Here is a 23,159-nt window from a genome sequence, read left to right on the forward strand (position 1 = left end):
CCTCCAGTCTGTGTAAGGACTATTTGATCAAGAAGGAGAGTGATGGAGTGCTGCATCAGATGACCTGGTCTCCACAATCACCCGACCGCAACTCAATTGAGATAGTTTGGGATGAGTTGGAATGTAGAGTGAAGGAAAAGCAGCCAAAAAGTGCTCGGCATATGTGGGAACTCCTTCAAGACCGTTGGAAAAGCATTCCTCATGAAGCAGGTTGAGAGAATGCCAAGAGGGTACAAAGATGTCATAAAGGCAAATATAAAATATATTTTGATTTGTCACTTTTTTGGTTACTACATGCTTCGATGTGTTATTTCATAGTTTTGATGTCTTCACTATTCTACAATGTAGAAAATAATAAAAATAAAGACAAACCTGAAATGAGTAGGTGTGTCCACATTTGACTGGTACTGTGTGTGTACACACACACACAAACATATATGGGGGGAGGGGATTGGAAATGATGCAGACAATTGCATTTATGGAAGCCACCATCTACAGTGGGGCAAAAAAGTATCTAGTCAGCCACCAATTGTGCAAGTTCTCCCACTTAAAAAGATGAGAGAGGCCTGTAATTTTCATCATATGTACACTTCAACTATGACAGAATAAATGAGAAAAAAAATCCAGAAAATCACATTGTAGGATTTTTTATGAATTTATTTGCAAAATATGGTGGAAAAGAAGTATTTGGTCACCTACAAACAAGCAAGATATCTGGCTCTCACAGACCTGTAACTAATTATTTAAGAGGCTCCTCTGTCCTCCACTCGTTACCTGTATTAATGGCACCTGTTTGAACTTGTTATCAATATAAAAGACACCTGTCCACAACCTCAAACAGTCACACTCCAAACTCCACTATGGCCAAGACCAAAGAGCTGTCAAAGGACACCAGAAACAACATTGTAGACCTGTACCAGGCTGGGAAGACTGAATCTGCAATAGGTAAGCAGCTTGGTTTGAAGAAATCAACTGTGGGAGCAATTATTAGGAAATGGAAGATATACAAGACCATTGATAATCTCCCTCGATCTGGGGCTCCACGCAAGATCTCACCCGTGGGGTCAAAATGATCACAAGAACGGTGAGCAAAAATCCCAGAACCACACGGGGGGACCCAGTGAATGACCTGCAGAGAGCTGGGACCAAAGTAACAAAGCCTACCATCAGTAACACACTACGCCGCCAGGGACTCAAATCCTGCAGTGCCAGACGTGTCTCCCTGCTTAAGCCAGTACATGTCCAGGCCCGTCTGAAGTTTGCTAGAGAGCATTTGGATGATCCAGAAGATTGGGAGAATGTCATATGGTCAGATGAAACCAAAATATAACTTTTTGGTAAAAACTCAACTCGTCGTGTTTGGAGGACAAAGAATGCTGAGTTGCAGCCAAAGAACACCATACCTACTGTGAAGCATGGGGGTGGAAACATCATGCTTTTGGGGCTGTTTTTCTGCAAAGGGACCAGGATGACTAATCCGTGTAAAGGAAAGAATGAATGGGCCATGTATCATGAGATTGAGTGAAAACCTCCTTCCATCAGCAAGGGCATTGAAGATGAAACGTGGCTAGGTCTTTCAGCAGGACAATGATCCCAAACACACTGCCCGGGCAACGAAGGAGTGGCTTCGTAAGAAGCATTTCAAGGTCCTGGAGTGGCTTAGCCAGTCTCCAGATCTCAACCCCATAGAAAATCTTTGGAGGGAGTTGAAAGTCCGTGTTGCCCAGCAACAGCCCCAAAACATCACTGCTCTAGAGGAGATCTGCATTGAGGAATGGGCCAAAATACTAGCAACAGTGTGTGAAGACTTACAGAAAACGTTTGACCTCTGTCATTGCCAACAAAGAGTATATAACAAAGTATTGAGATAAACTTTTGTTTTTTGACCAAATACTTATTTTCCACCATAATTTGCAAATAAATTCATTAAAAATCCTACAATGTGATTTTCTGGATTTTTTTCCCTCATTTTGTCTGTCATAGTTGAAGTGTACCTATGATAAATTACAGGCCTCTCATCTTTTAAGTGGGAGAACTTGCACAATTGGTGGCTGACAATACTTTTTTGCCCCACTGTATCTGCAATATTAAAGCTGATCTTACCACCTAAAAAAAATAAAAACCTTTAATAATAATAAATTAAATTTAAGGAAATTAATGCATAAATAGGTTTTCTGTGTGTACTGTTCTAAAATCAGATCCCATATTCATAAAGCGATCCTAGATCAGCACTCCTACTCTGATACTATTTTATAACACTCCATAAACACAAGTCATTGTCTGTTGCTGCAGGGCAACTCAACTAGGCGCAATGCTGCCATCTAGCGGGTAGCTAGCTATAAGGTCAGCTTTATAAAGGAGAGATGTCATTCTCTGAATATTAGCAGGCCAGACAAGTAACAGATGTTTGTAGCTTTCTGTGTCCAATGGACAAATAAGTTCTTAATAATGGAACACTAGTCACTTAAATAAATGTTTACATACTGCTTTACTCATCTCATATGTATATACTGTATTCTATTCTACTCTATTTTAGTCAATGCCCCTCCGACATTGCTTGTTGTAATATTTATTTATTTATTAATTACATTTTACTTTTAGACGTGTGTGTATTGTTAGATACTACTGCACTGTTGGAGCTAGAAACACAAGCATTTCGCTACACCCGCATAACATCTGCTAAATATGTGTATGTGACCAATAAGATTTGATTTGCGTTCAGCGCCTGAATAATTTAAAAAGTGAGCACTGAGCAGATGGTCAGAGTTGGCCCATCATCCAGAGGAGTGAGCTCTTTAAAAAATGCAAACTACAGGAAGTTGGGTGGGGCAAGTGAAAAAGTATGGCTGCTGGCCAAATACATGCCTCGCAAACTCTAGTACATATGAGCGCTTCTACAACCTGTATCAATGTCTGACACATTTTTATTTTATTTAACTAGGTAAGTCAGTTAAGAACAAATTCTTATTTACAATGACGGCCTACCAAAAGGCCTCCTGCGGGGACAGGGGCCTGGGATTCAAAAATAAATAAATACAATATAAATATAGGACAAAACACACATCACAACAAGAGAGACACAACACTACATAAAGAGAGACCTAAGACAGCAAAACATGGTGCATGGTACCAACAGCATGGTAGCAACACAACATGGTAGCACTAGCAGCACAAAAACATGCTACAAACATTATTGGGCAAAGTCAACAGCACAAAGGTCAAGAAGGTAGAGACAACAATACATCACACAAAGCAGCCACAACTGTCAGTAACAGTCACCATGATTAAGTCTTTGAATGAAGCGATTGAGATAAAACTGTCCAGTTTGAGTGTTTGTTGCAGCTCGTTCCAGTCGCTAGCGACCCAAGGATGTGTGCGCTTTGGGGACCTTTAACAGAATGTGACGGGTGTTTATGTGGAGGATGAGGGCTGCAGAAGATATCCCAGATTGGGGGGAGTGAGGCCTAAGAGGGGCTTTATAAAGAAGCATTAACCAGTGGGTCTTGCATCAGGTTCACAGAGATGACCAGTTCACAGAGGAGTATAGAGTGCAGTGATGTGTCCTATAAGGAGTATTTGTGGAAAATCTGATGACCGAATGGTAAAGAACATCTCGCCGCTCGAGAGCACCCTTCCCTGCCGATCTATAAATGATGTCTCTGGAATCTAGCATGGGCAGGATGGTCATCTGAATCAGGGTTAGTTTAGCTTTACGATAGAGTTACGATAGAGGAAACCAAGTCTAGATTTAACTTTAGCCTACAGCTTTTATATGTGCTAGAGAAGGACAGTGCACCGTCTAGCCATATTCTTGTGCTGTATGATTTACACGTGTGATATATGGATGACCTAAACCTTAAATATTCTGTCCACTGTTATAGCTAAATGACCCTAGAATTCACACTGATCGACTGTACTTGGCACAGTGTATTATGCACATAATCTAAGAGTAGAGAGCAAATAACCCCTAAACCAGAGAAGACTAGGCTAAATGGTTGCTTTTTAGTAGCCAACAGTTTACCAAGGGATACAAAAAAACTCAGTTGGTTTTAGCTGACTGTTAAGTTCGCCCTTCTTCTGTTCCACCAAAATGAAGTGAATTATGTGTGCGTGCTTGGAAGCCTGCTGAAGGCCGTTGAAACATGAATGGCCAAAAACAATATAATCTACAACGCAGCACTTACGGTCTTCTGTAGGAATGACTTGTAGTGAGTAGACCCATTCAATCAAGCTGGGCTTGTCTATTACATTAAGAGAATCCAGGACATCAAGACCAGAGAGTGCAAAGAACACAATGGTCAACCTAGACAGGGAGGGACAAAGGTAAAACAAACATTTATTCACCAGGTAATATTATGAGAATTAGCCACAGCATATTTGAGGTAAGAACTGAAAACTAAATCATATGAGTGGTTACTTTACATGATGACAGCTGGATAGCCAACACCATGTGTTAGTTGGATAGCTAGAGGACTCCAAACAATCCAAGTGCAACACTTAGATAGCTAGTTTGTTTTTGAAAACCACTCATCAACAAATAATGTGTGCTGTATTATGTATCTATGCTTTTAAATGATCAACTAAGCCTGGTCCCAGTCCAGACCTGTATGTGTTGTTGGCATGACAATGACAGAATGAGTGACAGGGAGTTGGCATGATAGCAGAACTCCAGCTACAGCCACCAAGCTATGGCAGCTATGGCCACCAACTAGCAAGCTATATCTGAATGGTCAGTGCTAACATGGATCACTGGGACGTCCCTACCCCACTGAAGTTGACGTTTACAATGGTTAAGGTAAGGGTAAAAGGTTAGGGTAGCTGTGGAATGCTCAATTCAGTTCTCATATTGAGGCAGAGTTTTAATAACTGGTCGCAGGATTTTCCACCAACAACAGAGTCACCATCGGGTCTGTGCTATCTAGATTCCTTTAGACATCCCTACCTTAAACCTTAACCCCAGGGACGGTTTCAGGAATAAGTGACATAAGTGATATAAGTGGTCGCTTAGGGGGCCCCGACCCAAAGAAAAACAACTTACTATTGAGTGTAAGAACAGTAAAATACACCAGGTGCAATTTCATAATGTGGTTGTGTATCAACAGTTTATGTCAGTCAATGACAGTCACTCAATTAGCCACGTCAGCTAACATTTTTATATAGGTATTAAGTCTAAACTTGTAGTAATCATGGCCGAATACCGACCTGGCATGTGCCCAGGGTCCCTGACCTCCAGGGGGCCCCACATTCTCACTCAGATACAATATTAACATATTTAATTAAAAAGTGTAGAATTTAGGGCTGACCCCATTTCGTCGACTGGTCAACTGTTTGGTCAATAGGCTGTTGATCGAGCAATAACTTTTTTTGTAGAGCAGTTGCAAAAAAAAACTATAATTGTTGTGGCACATCTTGATTGATGCTCGTCTCAGTGGAATAACCCATTGTGGAGGCCGCAGTGAGGGCAGACCAGCATCACCAGTACATTTACCGTTAATTCTCATCATTTCTTGTTTGTTTGGTTACCCTAATTTCTGTTAATACATTCAAAATATTATTATTACAGTCTTTTACTGTTCTCATTGTCAGAGTGGACACTTTGTTTGCAGAGCAAACAACCTAGGCTACACTTGTGAGAAACAAGTTTTGGTTCATTTCATTCCATTTAAGTTTTGTCAATTTATTAATTGTGTTTGGTTTGGAGCACTCTTGTCAATCGTGAGTAAGTACATGCACCTGATTACATATAGAACTAGGCCTAGGCTACCTGGCCTGCATGCAAATGTAGGCCTATAAATGTGCCCATTGGGGGATCTGACAGTCTTAACTCACCGCCACTAATGAACTGTGGAGCTTCTCAAAGTACTTTTTTTTCTACTCAAACAGCAAGTAAACAAAGTCTGTTTTTGCATCCATTGAAGTGACAATAGTTCCTCAATGTAGCCAATTTGAAAAACCTTTCCAGTTATCTCCCTTTTGATATCAACTCCATTTGAAAGAGGGAAAAAATGTCATTTTCTGATCTGGTGGAAACTTGATAAAATAGGACTACCTGATGACTTCTCAACCCTTGCACAAATAGCCTACAGCCATGTCTGTCCGGAGCTCAGGACGCAGGAAACTCAGAGGGTCCAGGATATTTTATACAATGTTGCAAGTTTGTTAGAGCAAGCTTCAGGTTGGACCAAGTTGATAGAATGTTTGAAGTTCCTTGCAGACAGGTCATGTGTAGCCAATGTGATTTATTTGTATTAGGATATTTTCTACCTGCAGGCTGCAATGTTTTTATTTGTTGGCTACTTTTACATTATTGGCAATGGAAATATAAATTACTTTTAGATTTGTATTAACCATGAAAATCGTAACTGGCAGCAGATCCGTAGAAATTGTATGATAAATTGACACTCCAAATGGAAAAGGTTGCAGACCCTGGTGTAGCCTGCAACTTTGGGATTGTAATGGCAGAATCTGCAACGGCCAGCAGTAGTAGGAGGATGGTTTTTTCCTTCTGGTCTATTTTTTTATATCTGGCTCCGTCTTGAGTCATTACACGTTAATCAAATACAACCTACTGTTTGCTCATTGCTGTTGCTCCAAAATTGAATAGAAATGTTAACTCAACAAGGAAACAGTCGGTCGTATTAGATTTACGTTTATTAAAAAACTATGTATTTATATCCGTCTCGATATAAGAGAACGGAGTTGAGCGTTCCTCGGTTAGGGTTTAAGCCAGGGATGTCCCAAGGATCACGGATAGTAGTGACCATAATCAAATCTAAAGTTGGCCAACTATGTGATAGTTAGATTTTAGCCTGACAGACTAACTATCTCGAGATAATAGGATGTTCATAAAACGTACCTAACCTTTTGGTACATAACGGTAGCAAGCTAATTCAGTTGGTTGCATTGCAAAAAGCACCAATGTTTAGTTGCCATTTTTATATTGAGTATGTTGTCTGAAAATGCTATAGCTAGCTAACGTTAATGAACAAAAACAACACTTTTGGCCTGATGACAGCGGCACTGGCAGGCTCGTCTGTCACTCATTAGCATTCTGGCTAGCGAAGACGTTGTCAAATGAAAATAAGAGATAATTATTAATGCCAACATATGTACCTGCTTGTTTCTAATGATGAATATCTCTCTGGTAAAACTTGAAGACATCTTTGAAAGAATCGTACATGTCGATCTTTTAAAAAGTCAATTTGTTCAAATTCGGCAAGCGGGTTCTCTTCTTCCGCCATCTTTGAGTGTGAAACAACTTCCGCGTAAACAGGCTTTTGCAACCTTCTTTGTTGCGGTTTAACGGCGGTTGGCATCCAACGTTTATGGTGCATTACCGCCACCAACTGGCCTGGGGCGAAAAAAGGAAACCGTACAGGCAAAAATGGGGAGTTGGGACCTTATTCCACACAAACTGAAACGTAACAAATAAAAAATAAGTCCCACTTCTTAATAAACAAAATTCCATATCTCCCTTCTCAGGCTGTGGGGAATGAGAGGGTGGCACTCCATATAACTCCACCACTGAAAGATCTTTCAATCCCAGGAACCGTTCTAGCGCAGATCGCATTCTTGTTATTGCTCATTGCCGCAGACAAAATGACAGCAATCTTACTGGACTTCTTCTCCACTCCGGCACCGCTATTAATCACCATTGCCAAAAACCCACCTACTTAAAAATTCATATGTAACATACAGTATCTGGATCCTGCAGATAAGAGGCAAACTCTGCAGGCTGCAGTGAAGGCCTATCCAACACAGTGGAGTCTCCAGACAATTCGTTCCCTCAACTCTTTTGACAGCCTCTACATTGACAGCTTCTATCTCAAGGCCATCAGACTGTTAAATAGCCATCACTAGCACATTAATGGCTGCTGCCCTATACATAGACTTGAAATCACTGGCCACTTTAATAATTGGAACACTAGTCACTTTAATAATGTTTACATATTTTGCATTAGTCATCTCATTTGCATATACTGTATTTTGTCCTATTCTACTGTACATTAGTCTATACTGCTCTGACATTGCTCATTGAAATATTGATATATTCTTAAGTAAATTTCATTACTTTAGATTGTGTGTATTGTTAGATATTACTTGTTAGATATTACTTCACTGCTGGAGCTAGAAACACAAGCATTTTGCTACACCTGCAATAAAGTCTGCTAAACACGTGTATGTGACAAATAAAATTGAATTTGATATGAAATGCTCTAGACAGCCCTGCCTCTGGCACCCTCATTCTCTTTCGCCTTCTTCGGGCATTTCAAAGATGTAACTTCATGGTTCCCACCACAATTGTAACAATCCATACAACAATCTACTTTTTCACAAATCAAATCAAATCTAAATTTATTTGTCACGTGCACTGAATACAACAGGTGTAGTAGACCTTACAGTGAAATGCTTAAATACAGATTCTAACCAACAGTGCAAAAAAGTAATTAGGTGAACAATGGGTAAGTAAAGAAATAAAAACAACAGTAAAAAGGCATTGGAAAATAACAGTAGCGAGACTATAAACAGTAGAGAGGCTATATACAGTAGAGAGGCTATAAACAGTAGAGAGGCTATATACAGTAGAGAGGCTATAAACAGTAGAGAGGCTATAAACAGTAGAGAGGCTATATACAGTAGAGAGACTATATACAGTACAGAGGCTATATACAGTAGAGAGGCTATATACAGTAGAGAGGCTATATACAGTAGAGAGGCTATATGCAGTAGAGAGGCTATATGCAGTAGAGAGGCTATATGCAGTAGAGAGGCTATATACAGTAGAGAGGCTATATACAGTGGTCCTTCTGTAGCTCAGTTGGTAGAGCATGGTAGAGCATGGCGCTTGTAACGCCAGGGTAGTGGGTTCGATTCCCGGGACCACCCATACGTAGAATGTATGCACACATGACTGTAAGTCGCTTTGGATAAAAGCGTCTGCTAAATGGCATATATTATTATTATATTATTATTATATTAGAGAGGCTATATTCAGTAGAGAGGCTATATACAGTAGAGAGGCTATATACAGTAGAGAGGCTATATACAGTAGAGAGGCTATATACAGTAGAGAGGCTATATACAGTAGAGAGGCTATATACAGTAGAGGGGCTATATACAGTAGAGGGGCTATATACAGTAGAGAGGCTATATACAGTAGAGAGGCTATATACAGTAGAGAGGCTATATACAGTAGAGAGGCTATATACAGTAGAGAGGCTATATACAGTAGAGAGGCTATATACAGTAGAGAGGCTATATACAGTAGAGAGGCTATATACAGTAGCGAGGCTATAACAGTAGCAAGGCTATATACAGTAGAGAGGCTATATACAGTAGAGGCTATATACAGTAGCGAGGCTATATACAGTAGCGAGGCTATAACAGTAGCAAGGCTATATACAGGCACCGGTTAGTCAGGCTGATTGAGGTAGTATGTACATGTAGAGATGGTTTAAGTGACTATGCATATTTGATAAACAGAGAGTAGCAGTAGCATAAAAGAGGGGTGGCGGGACACAATGCAGATATTCCGGTTAGCCAATGTGCGGGAGCACTGGTTGGTTGGGCCAATTGAGGTAGTATGTACATGAATGTATAGTTAAAGTAACTATGCATATTTGATAAACAGAGAGTAGCAGCAGCGTAAAAGAAGGGTTGGGGAGGGGTGGCACACAATGCAAATAGTCCGGGTAGCTATTTGATTACCTGTTCAGGAGTCTTATGGTTTGGGGGTAAAAACTGTTGAGAAACCTTTTTGTTCCAAATTTGGCAGTCTGGTACCGCTTTCCATGCGGTAGTAGAGAGACAGTCTATGACTGGGGTGGCTGAGGTCTTTGACAATTTTTAGGACCTTCCTCTGAAACCGCCTGGTGTAGAGGTCCTGGATGGCAGGCAGCTTAGCCCCAGTGATGTTCTGGGCCGTGCGGACTACACTCTCGAGTGCCTTGCGGTCAGAGGCCGAGCAATTGCCGTACCAGGCAGTGATGCAACCAGTGATGCTCTCGATGTTGCAGCTGTAGAACCCTTTGAGGATCTGAGGACCCATGCCACATCTTTTTAGTTTTCTGAGGCGGAATAGGCTTTAACGTGCCCTCTTCACGACTGTCTTGGTGTGTTTGGACTATTCTAGTTTGTTGTTGATGTGGACACCAAGGAACTTGAAGCTCTCAACCTGCTCCACTACAGCCCCGTGGATGAGAATGGGGGCGTGCTCGGTCCTCCTTTTCCTGTGGTCCACAATCATCTCCTTAGTCTTGTTTACGTTTAGAGATAGGTTGTTATTCTGGCACCACCCGGCCAGGTCTCTGACCTCACTATAGGCTGTCTTGTAGATGATCAGGCCTACCACTGTTGTGTCGTCTGCAAACTTAATGATGGTGTTGGAGTTATGCCTGGCCATGCAGTCGTGGGTGAACAGGGAGTACAGGAGGGGACTGAGCACGCACCCCTGAGGGGCTCCAGTGTTGAGGATCAGCTTGCCAGATGTGTTGCTACCCACCCTCACCACCTGGAGGAGGCCCGTCAGGAAGTTCAGGATCCAGTTGCAGGGAGGTGTTTAGTCCCAGGATCCTTAGCTTAGTGATGAGCTTTGAGGGTACTATGGTGTTGAACGCTGAGCTGTAGTCATTGAATAGCATTCACACGTAGGTGTTCCTTTTGTCCAGGAGGGAAAGGGCAGTGTGGAGTGCAATAGAGATTGCATCATCTATGGATCTGTTTGGGCGGTATGCAAATTGGAGTGGATCTAGGGTTTCTGGGATAATGGTGTTGATCTCAGCTTTTCTCTTCTACAGACACTTGGCATGTCCGAAAGCCATACAGTGATAATTACACTGTATCAGTCTTGGGTCGAACGCTCTGACATGATGATTCACATACCACAACTTCACCTGGGCAGGGAGGGACTCCGTATTAAAAAAAACAGAAGAACAGACAGACTCGTTACGTTCACTCCATTTACCACACGATTCATCCAATGTGCATCAACCACTCCTGGGATATTCTTCATTTGTCCAACATCAACGTCCCTCAAGACACCAGATATTATCCCCCTTACAAATACCCTGCTCTGAAGAGCAACGCATGACACATCATAGTTCTCGAAATGGGTGAGACTCACCACACGTACCTTCTTTTCCACTTCTACTTCGGTATTATAACGGTCCGCAAACAAATGTTATAGGTGCATTCCACTACCTACTGTATTGGCTGTGTATCAGGCCTACATTTGTGTAGTATCATTACACTTTGTGAAAGATTTGCCAGACCAACAAACCCTACACCCATTAAAAGTCTCACCACTATTCCACTACTTTGGCCCTATCTGATCCTAAGCCAGGCCAGCCGCCTGGGAGGATGGGATACTATTACTCAAAACACCTTGTAACACTTCTGTAATAAAATCTCATGCACCCAACAGTGGAGGCTGCTGAGGGGAGGACGGATTATAATAATGTCTGCAACGGCACAAATGGAATGGCATCAAACCATGTGTTTGATGCATTTTCTAGCATTCCACCTATTCCGCTCCAGCCATTACCACAAGCCCATCCTCCCCAATTAAGGTGCCACCAACCTCCTGTGACACCCAAGAACTTCTCTGCAACCACAACATCTGTCCTCTGTGATTTACGTTCCATTCCTGCGGTACAGTGGACAACCATGACCACCAAAAAAACTACCTTACTGAAGCACATCCTATCACTCTCTATTGACCTCAGCCTACTCACAGGGACCCTTTCAGGATCCCTCACTCTGGACCAATCTTCCTGTACTACTCTCTTCACTGCCTCAGCATATGACACCTTCTGTACTGCTCTGATCCTGGCAACCTCAACCTGCCTTTCTCTCACAGGACACCTCTCATCTCCAGCACCATGGGTACCCCTACAGTTTTCACAAAAACACACACATTTTTCCACCAATACTACACATTCCTTTGTCTCATGTCCTCCTGTACACTTCTCACATCTAGGAATCTCCCTCCTACACTGCTGCCACATGACCATAAGCTTGACACCTCAAACACGTTAATTAGTTCAGGACAAAAGCTCTCACAGGATAACTTACAGACCCTAACTTGACTTTATATTTTAAAGACTCTGCATCCCAACTCAGTAATACAGTGTCTTCTCTATTTCGCAACGCTCTCTACCGAGTCTGCGTCGCACGACACAGCGAGCATCAGATATTGAGAATCTTCAATTTCAGTTAATCCTCCTCAACACTGAATGCCACACCAGTTATCACTCCTTTCAATGGCACCCTGCTCCGAATAACATAGCAAGTCACAGTTCTTGACCCCAGTCGCATGGTGTGGAGCGCACGCTCCCTCTGGACGGCAGAAAAACACAATTCCACTTCGAGCCACTTTCACTGACCCAACCTCTTCTCCACACAACCTGACACCACATATGAATCAACCAGAAGGCTATGATCCATTATGTCCAAAAATCTCACTCCAATTGGGCCAAAATCATCTTCAATCACGGACAGCACGACTGCACCTGCGACCACAGTTAATTCACCCTCAATCTCATTTAATATGTTCCACTTTCTTCCTTTTCCCCCTGCCCGCTTTCTGAACGACCTCTATGGGTTCCTCTGACGACATCTCCACATCCAACAACCATTCGGGCATAACCGCCCTCTTGTCCCTCTCCCTGAGAGGCGATCCAAGCCCACTTCCCGTGATCCTCACAGCCTTTACTTCACCCACCACCTCTTCATATCCGAAACGGGTTTCTTAAGTTTCATTCAGGTGGTCATCCTCAATAAATCACACAAGATAAATGGGGACTTCAGCAGAGCTCAACCTTCTGTTTTCCAACCCAACTCTGCTCAGTTTCCCATTCTTTTGCATTGCAACGTTTGAATTTTTTTTTTTTTTGGGTACACTGGAGGCTAAATATATTTGAAGAATGTAAAATGTTTACCGTCAAATGCACTTTTATAATAATATTAATTTCAGAATAAGTAGCAAGGTGTAGGCCAGCAGTTATTCATGTTTTAATTCAGATAAGAAATGTGATAATGTATAGTATAAAAGTGGAAATGACACAAAGCACAGATACAAGTGTGTTGAAATGACAAATAACCACACTGAGGGTTGAATTTTGCATGATTAAATAAAATACAAATTAGCAAAGAAAATATTGGTTCCAGTCAGACATCCTCATAAGTCTTGTCTCCAGCTTGGGACAGCCCTGTAAGATGGTGATGAGCATAGATTAGTTACAGGGAAAGAAGATAGTGAAAAAGTGGCTGATGAAAATGTTTTGGGCTAATTCACCTATGAAACATCTGTAATACAGGTCCGCCCCCAGAGGGTCCAATCTCTTTGGTGCGTTCCTCCCATCCTTTGGTGGGTTTGCAGAGCCTGGAAGGGTCTCTGCTGATATGAGCCTCTGCCTAATGAGATCAAATGAATAGCAGAAAATAACTGGATGGCATACATTCTGTACAATGGAATCAGTGCCTGCTGCTGTGTAAGGTCTTACCTTCTCCTTCAGCTTAGCCAGTCTCTTTTGTCTATCCAGCTCCTGCTTTTCCTTCTCCTGTCTCTCCTGTACTTTTGTCTCCAACTTCTGGAAGTCCTGCAGATAAGTCAGTTAACCATTATACTTTGACTTTCCTCCACCCCGGTCTTTCTTTCCTCCACCCCGGTCTTTCTTTCCGACACCCCGGTCTTTCTTTCCGACACCCCGGTCTTTCTTTCCGACACCCCGGTCTTTCCTTCCGACACCCCAGTCTTTCCTTCCGACACCCCAGTCTTTCCTTCCGACACCCCAGTCTTTCCTTCCGACACCCCAGTCTTTCCTTCCGACACCCCAGTCTTTCCTTCCGACACCCCAGTCTTTCCTTCCGACACCCCAGTCTTTCCTTCCGACACCCCAGTCTTTCCTTCCGACACCCCAGTCTTTCCTTCCGACACCCCAGTCTTTCCTTCCGACACCCCAGTCTCCAGTAGACATAACTGAGAAAAGTACTACTTGAGCAACCTCAAATAGTACTCAGTACTTTGTTGAAGCACCTTTGGCAGCGATTACAGCCTCAAGTCTTCTTGGGTATGACTACAAACTTCGCACACCTGTATTTGGGAGTTTCTCCCAGTCTTCTCTGCAGATCCTCTCAAGTTCTGTCAGTTTGGATGGCGAGCGTCGCTGCACAGCTATTTTCAGGTCTCTCCAAGACATTTGATTGGGTTCAAGTCCGGGCTCTGGCTAGGCTATTCAAGGACATTCGGAGACTTGTCCCGAAGCCACTCCTGTGTTGTCTTGGCTGTGTGCTTAGGGTTGTTGTCCTGTTGGAAGGTGAAGGGGTCTGAGGTCCTCAGCAGGTTTTCATCGAGGATCTCTCTATACTTTGCTCTGTTCATCTTTCCCTTGATCCTGACTAGTCTCCCAGTCCATGCCGATGAAAAACATTCCCATAGCATGATGCTGCCACCACCATACTTCCCCATAGGGATGGTGCTATGTTTCCTCCTGACGGTTGGCATTCAGGCCAAAGAGTTCAATCTTGGTTTCATCAGACCAGAGAATCTTGTTTTACTGAGGAGTGGCTTCCGTCTGTCACTCTACCAAAAAGGCCTTATTGGTGGAGTGCTGCAAAGATGGTTGACCTTCTGGAAGTTTCTCCCATCTCCACAGAGGAACTCTGGAGCTCTGTCAGAGTGACCATCAGGTTCCTGGTCACCTCCCTGATCAAGGCCCTTCTCCCCACGATTGCTCAGTTTGGCCAGGCGGCCAGCTCTCGGAAGAGTCTTGGTGGTTCCAAACTCCATTTAAGAACGATGGAGGCCACTGTGTTCTTGGGAACCTTCAAAGCTACAGAAATGTTTTGGTACCCTTCCCCAGATCTGTACCTCGACACAATCCTGTCTCGGAGCTCTAAGGACAATTTCTTCGACCTCATGGCTTGGTTTCTCTGACATGCACTGTCAACTGTGGAACCTTATATAGACAGGTGTGTGCCTGTCAATTGGATTTGATTTAAATCCAATTGTATTTGTCACATGCACCGAATACAACAGGTGCAGAACTTACAGTGGAATGCTTACTTACAAGCCCTTAACCAACAATGCTTTAAGAAATGAAGAAACATTAATTCAAATAAGTTTGAAAGGAAAAAATAGAAAATAAAAGTAACAAATAATTACACAGCAGCAGTAAAATAACAAGTGAGGCTATATACAGGGGGTACCGGTACAGAGTCATTGTGCGCGGGCACTGGTTAGTCAAGGTAATTTGTGTAATATATACATGTAGGTAAAGTTTTGATTTGATTTGAAATCATGTCCAATCAAATGAATTTACCACAGATGGACTCCAATCGAGTTGTAGAAACAGCTCAAGGATGATCAATGGAAACAGGATGCACCTGAGCTCAATGTCGAGTCTCATAAGCAAAAGGTCTGAATACTTATATAAATTAGGTATCTGCTTATTTTTAATACATTTGCAAACATTTCTAAAACCTTGTTTTTGCCTTGTCATTATGGGGTATTGTGTGTCGATTGATGAGGAAAATGTTTTATTTAATCAATTTTAAATAAAATGTGGAAAAAGTCAAGGGGTCTGAATACTTCCCGAATGCACTGTATATACAAAATACCTTGAGTAGTACCATTGTAAATACTGATCCTTCACATACCCTTTCCTGAAAGCGTTTGATGCCGTAGCCTGCCAGTCTCTTCTTCTCCTCCATGTCAGCCTGTTCCTGTTCCTCTTTCTGCATGGTCAGAAGTTCTTCCTCCTCCTTCTTCTGCCGAATGTGGGCCTCCAGAACCAGCTTCACCTCCAGCTGTCTCCTGCGCTCCTCCTTGGCTTGTCTCCGCTGCAGGATCTCCTCAGTGAGCCTCTGCTCCTCCTCCTGCTCCTGGCGCAGCCTGCGCTGCCTTTTCCACCCCTCCAGGCGAGCCACCGCCTCCCTCCTCTCCTCCTCAGCCTTACGCTGCTGGGTCTCAGCCTGCGCCTCCCTCTCCCTCCTGGCAACGCTCTCCAGCTCATCCTGGTGTTGCAGCCTTGCAGCCCTCTCCTGCTGTCTCTCAGCCTTCCACCGGTAAATGGCCTGGTGCATGAATAGTGCAAATTAGCAAAATTAAGACAAAACGAATATTACAAGTATATTCATGCAATTTAACAGTTCAAAACAAATAGCTAACTGACATTTCAGAGCTCATAAATGGCGGTACTGTTCTAGCCATCTACAGTTGAAAGTGACTGGAAACTCATTACATTTCCTACAAAGTGGTCCTTCTGTAGCTCAGTTGGTAGAGCATGGCGCTTGTAACGCCAGGGTAGTGGGTTCGATTCCCGGGACCACCCATACGTAGAATGTATGCACACATGACTGTAAGTCGCTTTGGATAAAAGCGTCTGCTAAATGGCATATAATAAAAAAAATAAAAAAAAAGTGATGCCCAGTCTACCTCTTTCTTCTTCTCCTGGAGGTACAGGAGCTCAAGATACCAATCTTCATGCTGTTCAACATCTTCTGGGGTTTTGCCTGGCAGGTAGAGCAAGGCCTCTTTCCTATAGGCTGGTTTGCCATTGTGCTTGGTCCACACTTTCAGAAAGCTCTGATGGTCATACTGGTCCCAGGCCCCCTGCTTCCCTCCAGTTTGCTGTAGGAACCTCTCTAGTGCGGTCACCTCTGGTGGGAGGTCCTCCTCTAGGGCTTTGGCCAGAAACACCTTGCCTGGGGGAGCAGTGGGCAACTTTGGGTCTGCTTTTACAGCCAAAGACCAAGTATCAATCTTCTTTTCAAAAGCACATATCTCCTGGCTGCATGTTCTTTCCTCTTTCAATAGATCCTCAAAACTAAAAAGAATAAGAAAGAAGCATTTAATCTCAGTCTAAACTATAATCAAGTCATTTTGAAACATGCATTACATGACAGCTGACAGCTGTTAAAATATTGAACATCTCATACCTTTGACGCTGATCCCCCTTGAAAATGTTGATTGAATTTTCAACTTCTGTCATTATTTCTTTCAGTTTCTCAATTACTAAAAAACAATCAACAGCATTTCTAAGTAGTTAAAGTATAACAGCCTGTATAAAGGGAGGTGAAGTGGGTATCAAATTGAACTGGCTTCATAAAAACATGAATGTCATGACTCCCCAATCTGTACTGTTTCCATGCACATGTTTAACCATCAACCAGCATATGACTTACACTCAGGGGTAGGCTTCACGTCAGTCAGCTGCATCTGAAATTTATTTACACCATTATGGATTTTCATCAGATGCTTTTGCGCGTTCATTTCTGAGGGACAAAGAACATGAGCAACATTATTATTAAAGATGTTAAAATTACGTTTTAGTCAGTAAAATATTGAAGTGACATACAAAGAGTACTAAAACCACAAAAATACACACGCTCAGTATTTCGATCATCCTGAAGACCTTTATCAAACTCTTCCAATACTCTAAATCCATCTGAAAGACCATTCTTCCTGTTTTGTGTATTCAACATCTTCTCTTTCTCAAGTTTCTCAATCCTGTTTTAAGAACAATAGAAAATGAGTCTCAATACAATAGATGTGCATGTATAATCTCAATTCCCCTGCATATTAATACGAGGAACTTACTGTTTTCTAAGTTTCTCTGCATTTCTGAGAAACTCTGTCTTTTGTTGGAAAACTCTATCTTCCAAACGTTGTGCATTGTGATGAGTAGATGTGATGAAGTCACCTTCCTTATGAGAAAATAAAAGCTAGTATGAGCCAGGTCTAACAGTCAGCCAATACGTTCTGTCATTAGATAATGCAATACCTAATATTCTAGCCTGGGCTCAGATCTGTTTGTGCTGTCTGACAACTCCTCCTACGGTGGTCATTATTTACTGTCTCTAGAAGTTGGCAGAAATATCCCAAAAGAGTTGTCAGACAGCAACGCAAAGAGAAGAAAAAAACGTGTATGTTTAAAGTGAAGCACGTTAGAAAGCAAGGTTAGCTAGCATGCTATGCAAAATATAATTACTGTGTTTGTTGTTGGCAACCTGGCTGGCTGGTTAGCTATTTTGGTTTCCTTTGTTCTTAGCGAAGAAGCTTATAAGATTTTACTCAACGTTAAAATAATATTGTGTAGAGTATCGTTTGCTGGCAACTTCCAATAATTTAAATACATATAGAGGACAATAAACGTTATTACCAGGAGTTGTGCATCAAAAAGATCTTTGGTCGTTATGGAAGCCATTTTCATATTGAATTTTAAAACTTTAATGAGACCACCCACATCTGTTGAGCCGAACCGTCCCACAGAGTTTCAAAACTCAGAGGCACAACATCGCAAGACTTCCGGGAAGGCTTGTGAAACAGACCAAATACACCAGGCCGGGGTTTGGAGTTCGTGAAGTCAATGAGACAAGTGAAACATTTGTTCTTGGTTGTTAATTTTCTCAAATTTTAAAGACAAAACCTAGATTTTAGCCAATGTCTTACTTAAGTAGTTGAACATGTTAGTACTCCAACCTCGTGAAAGTGACAAACTGACACGTTTTCATTCATTTTCGTTTGATTTGATGGCCAGCACATGCGCAGTTTGGCGTGACCCGATGACGTTTTCTACTGAGATTCGCCAGCCAACGTCGCCATGACGTCTTTGATGCTATTCCATCTGGAACTGTCATGTTATTTAGAGGTGTCGCCAGACCTCACCTTCTTGACCTACCCCCGCTTAATCCAGTTGACTCTCCAATAAGGAAAATCTGTTTCTCCTTGCTCCCTCAGAACAATAGGTCTATAAATGCTTTATTTCAAAGAGATATTGTATCCATTCCTTATGTCACAAGTTACTGGATGGAATACATTGGTCACTAATATCTGTTGGGAAAAAATCTGGTTACTACCACACACATACTTGCTTGTTAACAAGGTCAAAGAGGTATCTTTCAGAATAATCCATAAGTATTACCCTGCGAATCATTACCTGAAGAAACTTTAAAAAGACATTAACATTGATTGTACTTTTTGTGTTGAGCATCCAGAAACCGTTTCACATTTATTTTGACATTGTCTACATGTAAAACAATTATGGAAAGATATTCACAGTTTTATCATTGTTAATATTCTTGACGACTTTTGTTTTTTTTTATGGGAGAATGTGCTGCTCGGTTTCCTTAACCATAATAAAGATAAAGAAAAACTATTTTACCGTATAGATCTAATTATGCTAATGGACAAATTTCATATTCATAAATGTAAATTCCACCACGCTTCTGTGTTTTCTATAAGGAATTCGAGCAGTACATTAAGACCTTTATACATTCTTCTAATAAGAAAGCTCAATCAATGTGTGTGCATCTTTTAAGGTCTTTGTATACCCCCTAGCATACGTTATCATTGTCTGTTTGTATACTTCTTATATGTATACTGATTTTTCTTCAATTAAAAAAATAAAACAAAATGTAAAAATGTAATTTAATTTAAAAAACGTCACCATGAAGTCGTCGACAAGTGTAACCATCCTCTTTACTGATTTGGCTACACCAGCAGAGGGCGCAGCTGATCATTTCGATCTTTGTAGCTCATTTACTGGTCATCAGCTCGTCAGACAGACAGACAGACAGACAGACAGACAGACAGACAGACAGACAGGCAGGCAGGTAGAAAGAAAGAAAGAAAGAAAGAAAGAAAGAAAGAAAGAAAGAAAGAAAAAAAGGTCATCCCGAGTGATGCAACGGTTTAAGGCACTGCATTTCAGTGCTAGAGGTGTCACTACAGAACCTGGTTCGATTCCAGGCTGTATCACAACCGGCTGTGATTGGGAGTCCCATAGGGCAGAGCACAATTGGCCCAGTGTCATCCGGGTTAGGGTTTGGCAGGGGTAGGACGTCATTGTAAATAAGAACTTGTTCTTAACTGACTTGCCTAGTTAAATAAAGGTTAAATAAAATAAAATACAAATCCAACAGTCCAAAATATGGATATCACCTCAACATACATACATACATACATACATACATACATACATACATACATACATACATACATACATACATACATACATACATACATACATACATACATACATACATACACACTCAAATAATCTGCTGTCTGTTGATGATTAGGATATTTTAAGACACCTTTTAAATGATGGCCAGCAGCCACAATTTCTGTGCTAGATGGCTTGACAATTCTCTGGAGTAAGTGAATATGAATAGAAACTGAAATCCATTATTGAAGGAGGATATTAAGGATGATCGCCATTCCGTGGGTGTAAAGGCATAAATAGCAAACGATCCAAAAAAAGCACACGTTCAAATTTCCTATTTTTGTCACCAGCTCAGAGAGAAATGTAAATTGATTAAAGAGATGTATAGACCATAGCATTATACTAATTGAAATAACAAATTGGACACATGGGGAAAGCTAGGCCAGCCATGTGTATTTTGGACAGAATGTATGCAATAGATATCAGCAATTGGAATGTCATTTCACAATAGTAATTCTCATAGACAGATGACATAGTGAAAAATAATAGCGTAAAATAATTTGCATAGTTTTATTGTAAGATATTCTTACTCACATACTAGCAAGATGCGCAGCCTTCTTCAGAAGTGAGTTAGATATATTTACCGATGACTGGTCTGTGTGTATCCGTGTAATTGACTCTTCTGGGTGCAGCTTGTTTTCAACTGCTTTCTGGTAGATAACAGATTGGTTACAAACACAACACACAGCAGGCATAGTAAAACCTTCTGACAGCTGACCACTGCTGCTGGAGTCCCATGAGAGAAAGCTGAGCTGACTGTCTTGAGCTTGGTCATGTTTGTAACTCCAGCCAGCGACCTCTGTGAGGGTGTAAGGGTTTGAGCTTTGGGTGAACCTGGGACAAGTGGGAAAGTGATCGCTCCAAGTGTCTTTCCCTCTGTGCTTAGGTACCCTCTATCTCTCCTGCTATGTGGTTCACTAACCTCACATGCCCAGTAACCTAGTGTTTTTTGTGTGTGTTTTTAAAAATTTAACTAGGCAAGTCAGTTAAGAACAAATTCTTATTTACAATGACGGCCTACCCCAGCCAAACCCTAAACCAGACGATGCTGGGCCAATTGTGCGCCGCCCTATGTGACTCCCAATCACGTCCGGTTGTGATACAGCCTGGAATCAAACCAGAGTCTGTAGTGATGACTCTTGCACTGAGATGCTGTGCCTTAGACCGCTGCGCCACCCGGGAGCCCATCGTGTGACTCCTCCCCTTATTGTCTGCTGTGTGAGAACACATGCTACTTACCTTCCCCCACCTCTCCTAGTCTTGACTTGATTTCAGGGATTTTAGTGTGCTAGTATGATGATTAACAATCTTAAAATGTCAAATGGTAGTACAAAATATAATCTGATGAGAGGTCAATCTAACTTTGTCCAACAATAAAGTAGAAAAACAGATCCAGCACAAGACAATGCCAAGATTAAAGTAAATACCCCGAGGATCATCTTTTTAATAATAGATAGGAAGTGGGTCGTTTTAGACAGACAATTGGGTCCCTGTAATCTTTTTAAAGGGATAGTTCACCATCATTACAAATACCTCATGTCATGGATAGAACGTAATCTCTGGCTCAGATTTACAGTCTGTGACTTTACTGCAATTTAACTTTAGAATCACTGGTATCAGGAAACAATATTGAGGTCACAATCGCAACATTGTGTCAATTAGCTGAAGCTTTGTTTTCAGTTATGGATCCAAATTAAGGTCTGTTTTGTGAATTGATATGGGATACGGGATGGTGCAAGGGTTTTCATTCGCAACTATTGAAAGGTATGCATTTTACACATGTAGCAATGTATTTGTTGTTTGTTGTCAACTGAGCTCAGTATAGAAACACATGGCACAAGCTGGGATGACTAGGTGAAAGCAGAGCTATATCAACAGGAATTTGCATTTTATCATCTCACATTGGTTTGGACAGTGTTTACTTCTTCTATCTACCTCCTTGGTGAAACAGGGTCCTATGCAGGTATCTGTCACCACAAGATATCACTGCTATGTACACATACAAAGTGCTTGAAGTGGACTGAAATAGGTGCTGGTACTCTTCTGGGTACCACACAGTACTGTATATATTTAGGTGCCATAAAATAGCCAATATTCTATAAGAGGGACCGGAACTCTAGCAGTAGAAAACAAACTGGTGTGTTCTTGTTCAAGTCAAGCACTACACATACAGTAAATTATAAGCAAATCAGTGTCCAGGGGTGGAAAGAGTACTGAAATATCCTACACAAGTAGAAGTACTGTTACTTTAATGAAATTAAAGAAGTAAAAATAGTAAAACTACTGGTGAAAAAAACTACTCAAGTAAAAGTTATAATTTGTTACTTTCCACCTCTGACAGTGTCTTCCCTCCATAATGCTTTTTATGATGACTGGAGAATGAATACATGTACAGAATTTGTCATGGGTATTGTTGACAGAATAAAAAGATTAAGAAATACACTTTTTTTTAAAATCACATGGGCTGTTTTTCTCAGAAGGATATTTATGTCCTAGAATGCAACACAAGCATGGCTTCATTCAACTCTACCCTTGTTTGTTGGAGAGTGTGAGGTCTGCTCTGTAGGAGTGATAGTATTACATATCTACCTGTGTGAGCGGTGAAATTCGCTCATTGTAGGCATGCCACTCAAGCACAGGGTTGTTGCCACTTGCCATGTGGCTTTACTTGTTTGGCACTACAAATGCTGACTAAACATTTACACCATGACCTGACCTCCCTACCTCAGCTATGTTATTGACATTTCTGTTAACTTTTATGAGGCCAACATACTATATTATGCCCTCCTTTCTGGTTGTCTCATTAACATGTCAAACAAAGTGATTGACAAATCAATGGGGACATAGAGAGTTACATAAAACTAGTCCACGGACCTTTTGTTCATAAAAAAAAAGTGTTTGTCCAGACTCTATTCAATTTTGCAGCCTGACTTGTCATATGACATCAACGGATAACCTTTGTTAAGCACGTATCCGCTAAATTCAATTGTTACTGATAGCACACATTTAGGTTTCTTCATAGGTCAGTAACCTTGCAGCCTACAACAACAACATCCCTCCAAGGAAAATGATACCCATTTAAATGGCAAGTGATAGCACAAACACATGCATAAAGTAGGTCAAGTATTAGTGCCACATATATTAGCTGACATA

At 41.5% G+C, this 23,159-nt stretch overlaps 1 protein-coding gene across 9 annotated transcripts in view; it reads right to left on the reverse strand.

The window, feature by feature from the left end:
- pggt1b (protein geranylgeranyltransferase type I, beta subunit) overlaps positions 1 to 20,702 on the reverse strand; it is a 33,816-nt gene extending 13,114 nt beyond the window's left edge. The window contains exons 1-10 of one of the 9 annotated variants that reach the window (XM_035784846.2): positions 19,449 to 19,490; positions 17,600 to 17,706; positions 17,388 to 17,509; positions 17,185 to 17,274; positions 16,939 to 17,014; positions 16,436 to 16,826; positions 15,658 to 16,074; positions 13,503 to 13,598; positions 13,295 to 13,413; positions 4,185 to 4,303 (exon numbers count right to left, since the gene is read on the reverse strand). In XM_035784846.2, coding sequence (XP_035640739.1) covers positions 4,185 to 4,303; positions 13,295 to 13,413; positions 13,503 to 13,598; positions 15,658 to 16,074; positions 16,436 to 16,826; positions 16,939 to 17,014; positions 17,185 to 17,274; positions 17,388 to 17,509; positions 17,600 to 17,706; positions 19,449 to 19,475 — 1,564 coding nt within the window. In that variant the 5' untranslated portion in view covers positions 19,476 to 19,490. Of the gene's footprint in view, positions 1 to 4,184; positions 4,304 to 7,113; positions 7,283 to 12,989; positions 13,209 to 13,294; positions 13,414 to 13,502; positions 13,599 to 15,657; positions 16,075 to 16,435; positions 16,827 to 16,938; positions 17,015 to 17,184; positions 17,275 to 17,387; positions 17,510 to 17,599; positions 17,707 to 17,990; positions 18,109 to 18,161; positions 18,347 to 18,451; positions 18,475 to 19,448; positions 19,491 to 20,590 lie in introns of those variants that run through there. The other 8 variants (XM_035784847.2, XM_035784844.2, XM_035784849.2 and 5 more) reach the window with 8 other exon arrangements.
- Between the last annotated feature and the right edge of the window lie 2,457 nt (positions 20,703 to 23,159).

Source organism: Oncorhynchus keta, chromosome 14 (genome assembly GCF_023373465.1).
Source record: "Oncorhynchus keta strain PuntledgeMale-10-30-2019 chromosome 14, Oket_V2, whole genome shotgun sequence".
Classification (NCBI taxonomy): domain Eukaryota; kingdom Metazoa; phylum Chordata; class Actinopteri; order Salmoniformes; family Salmonidae; genus Oncorhynchus; species Oncorhynchus keta.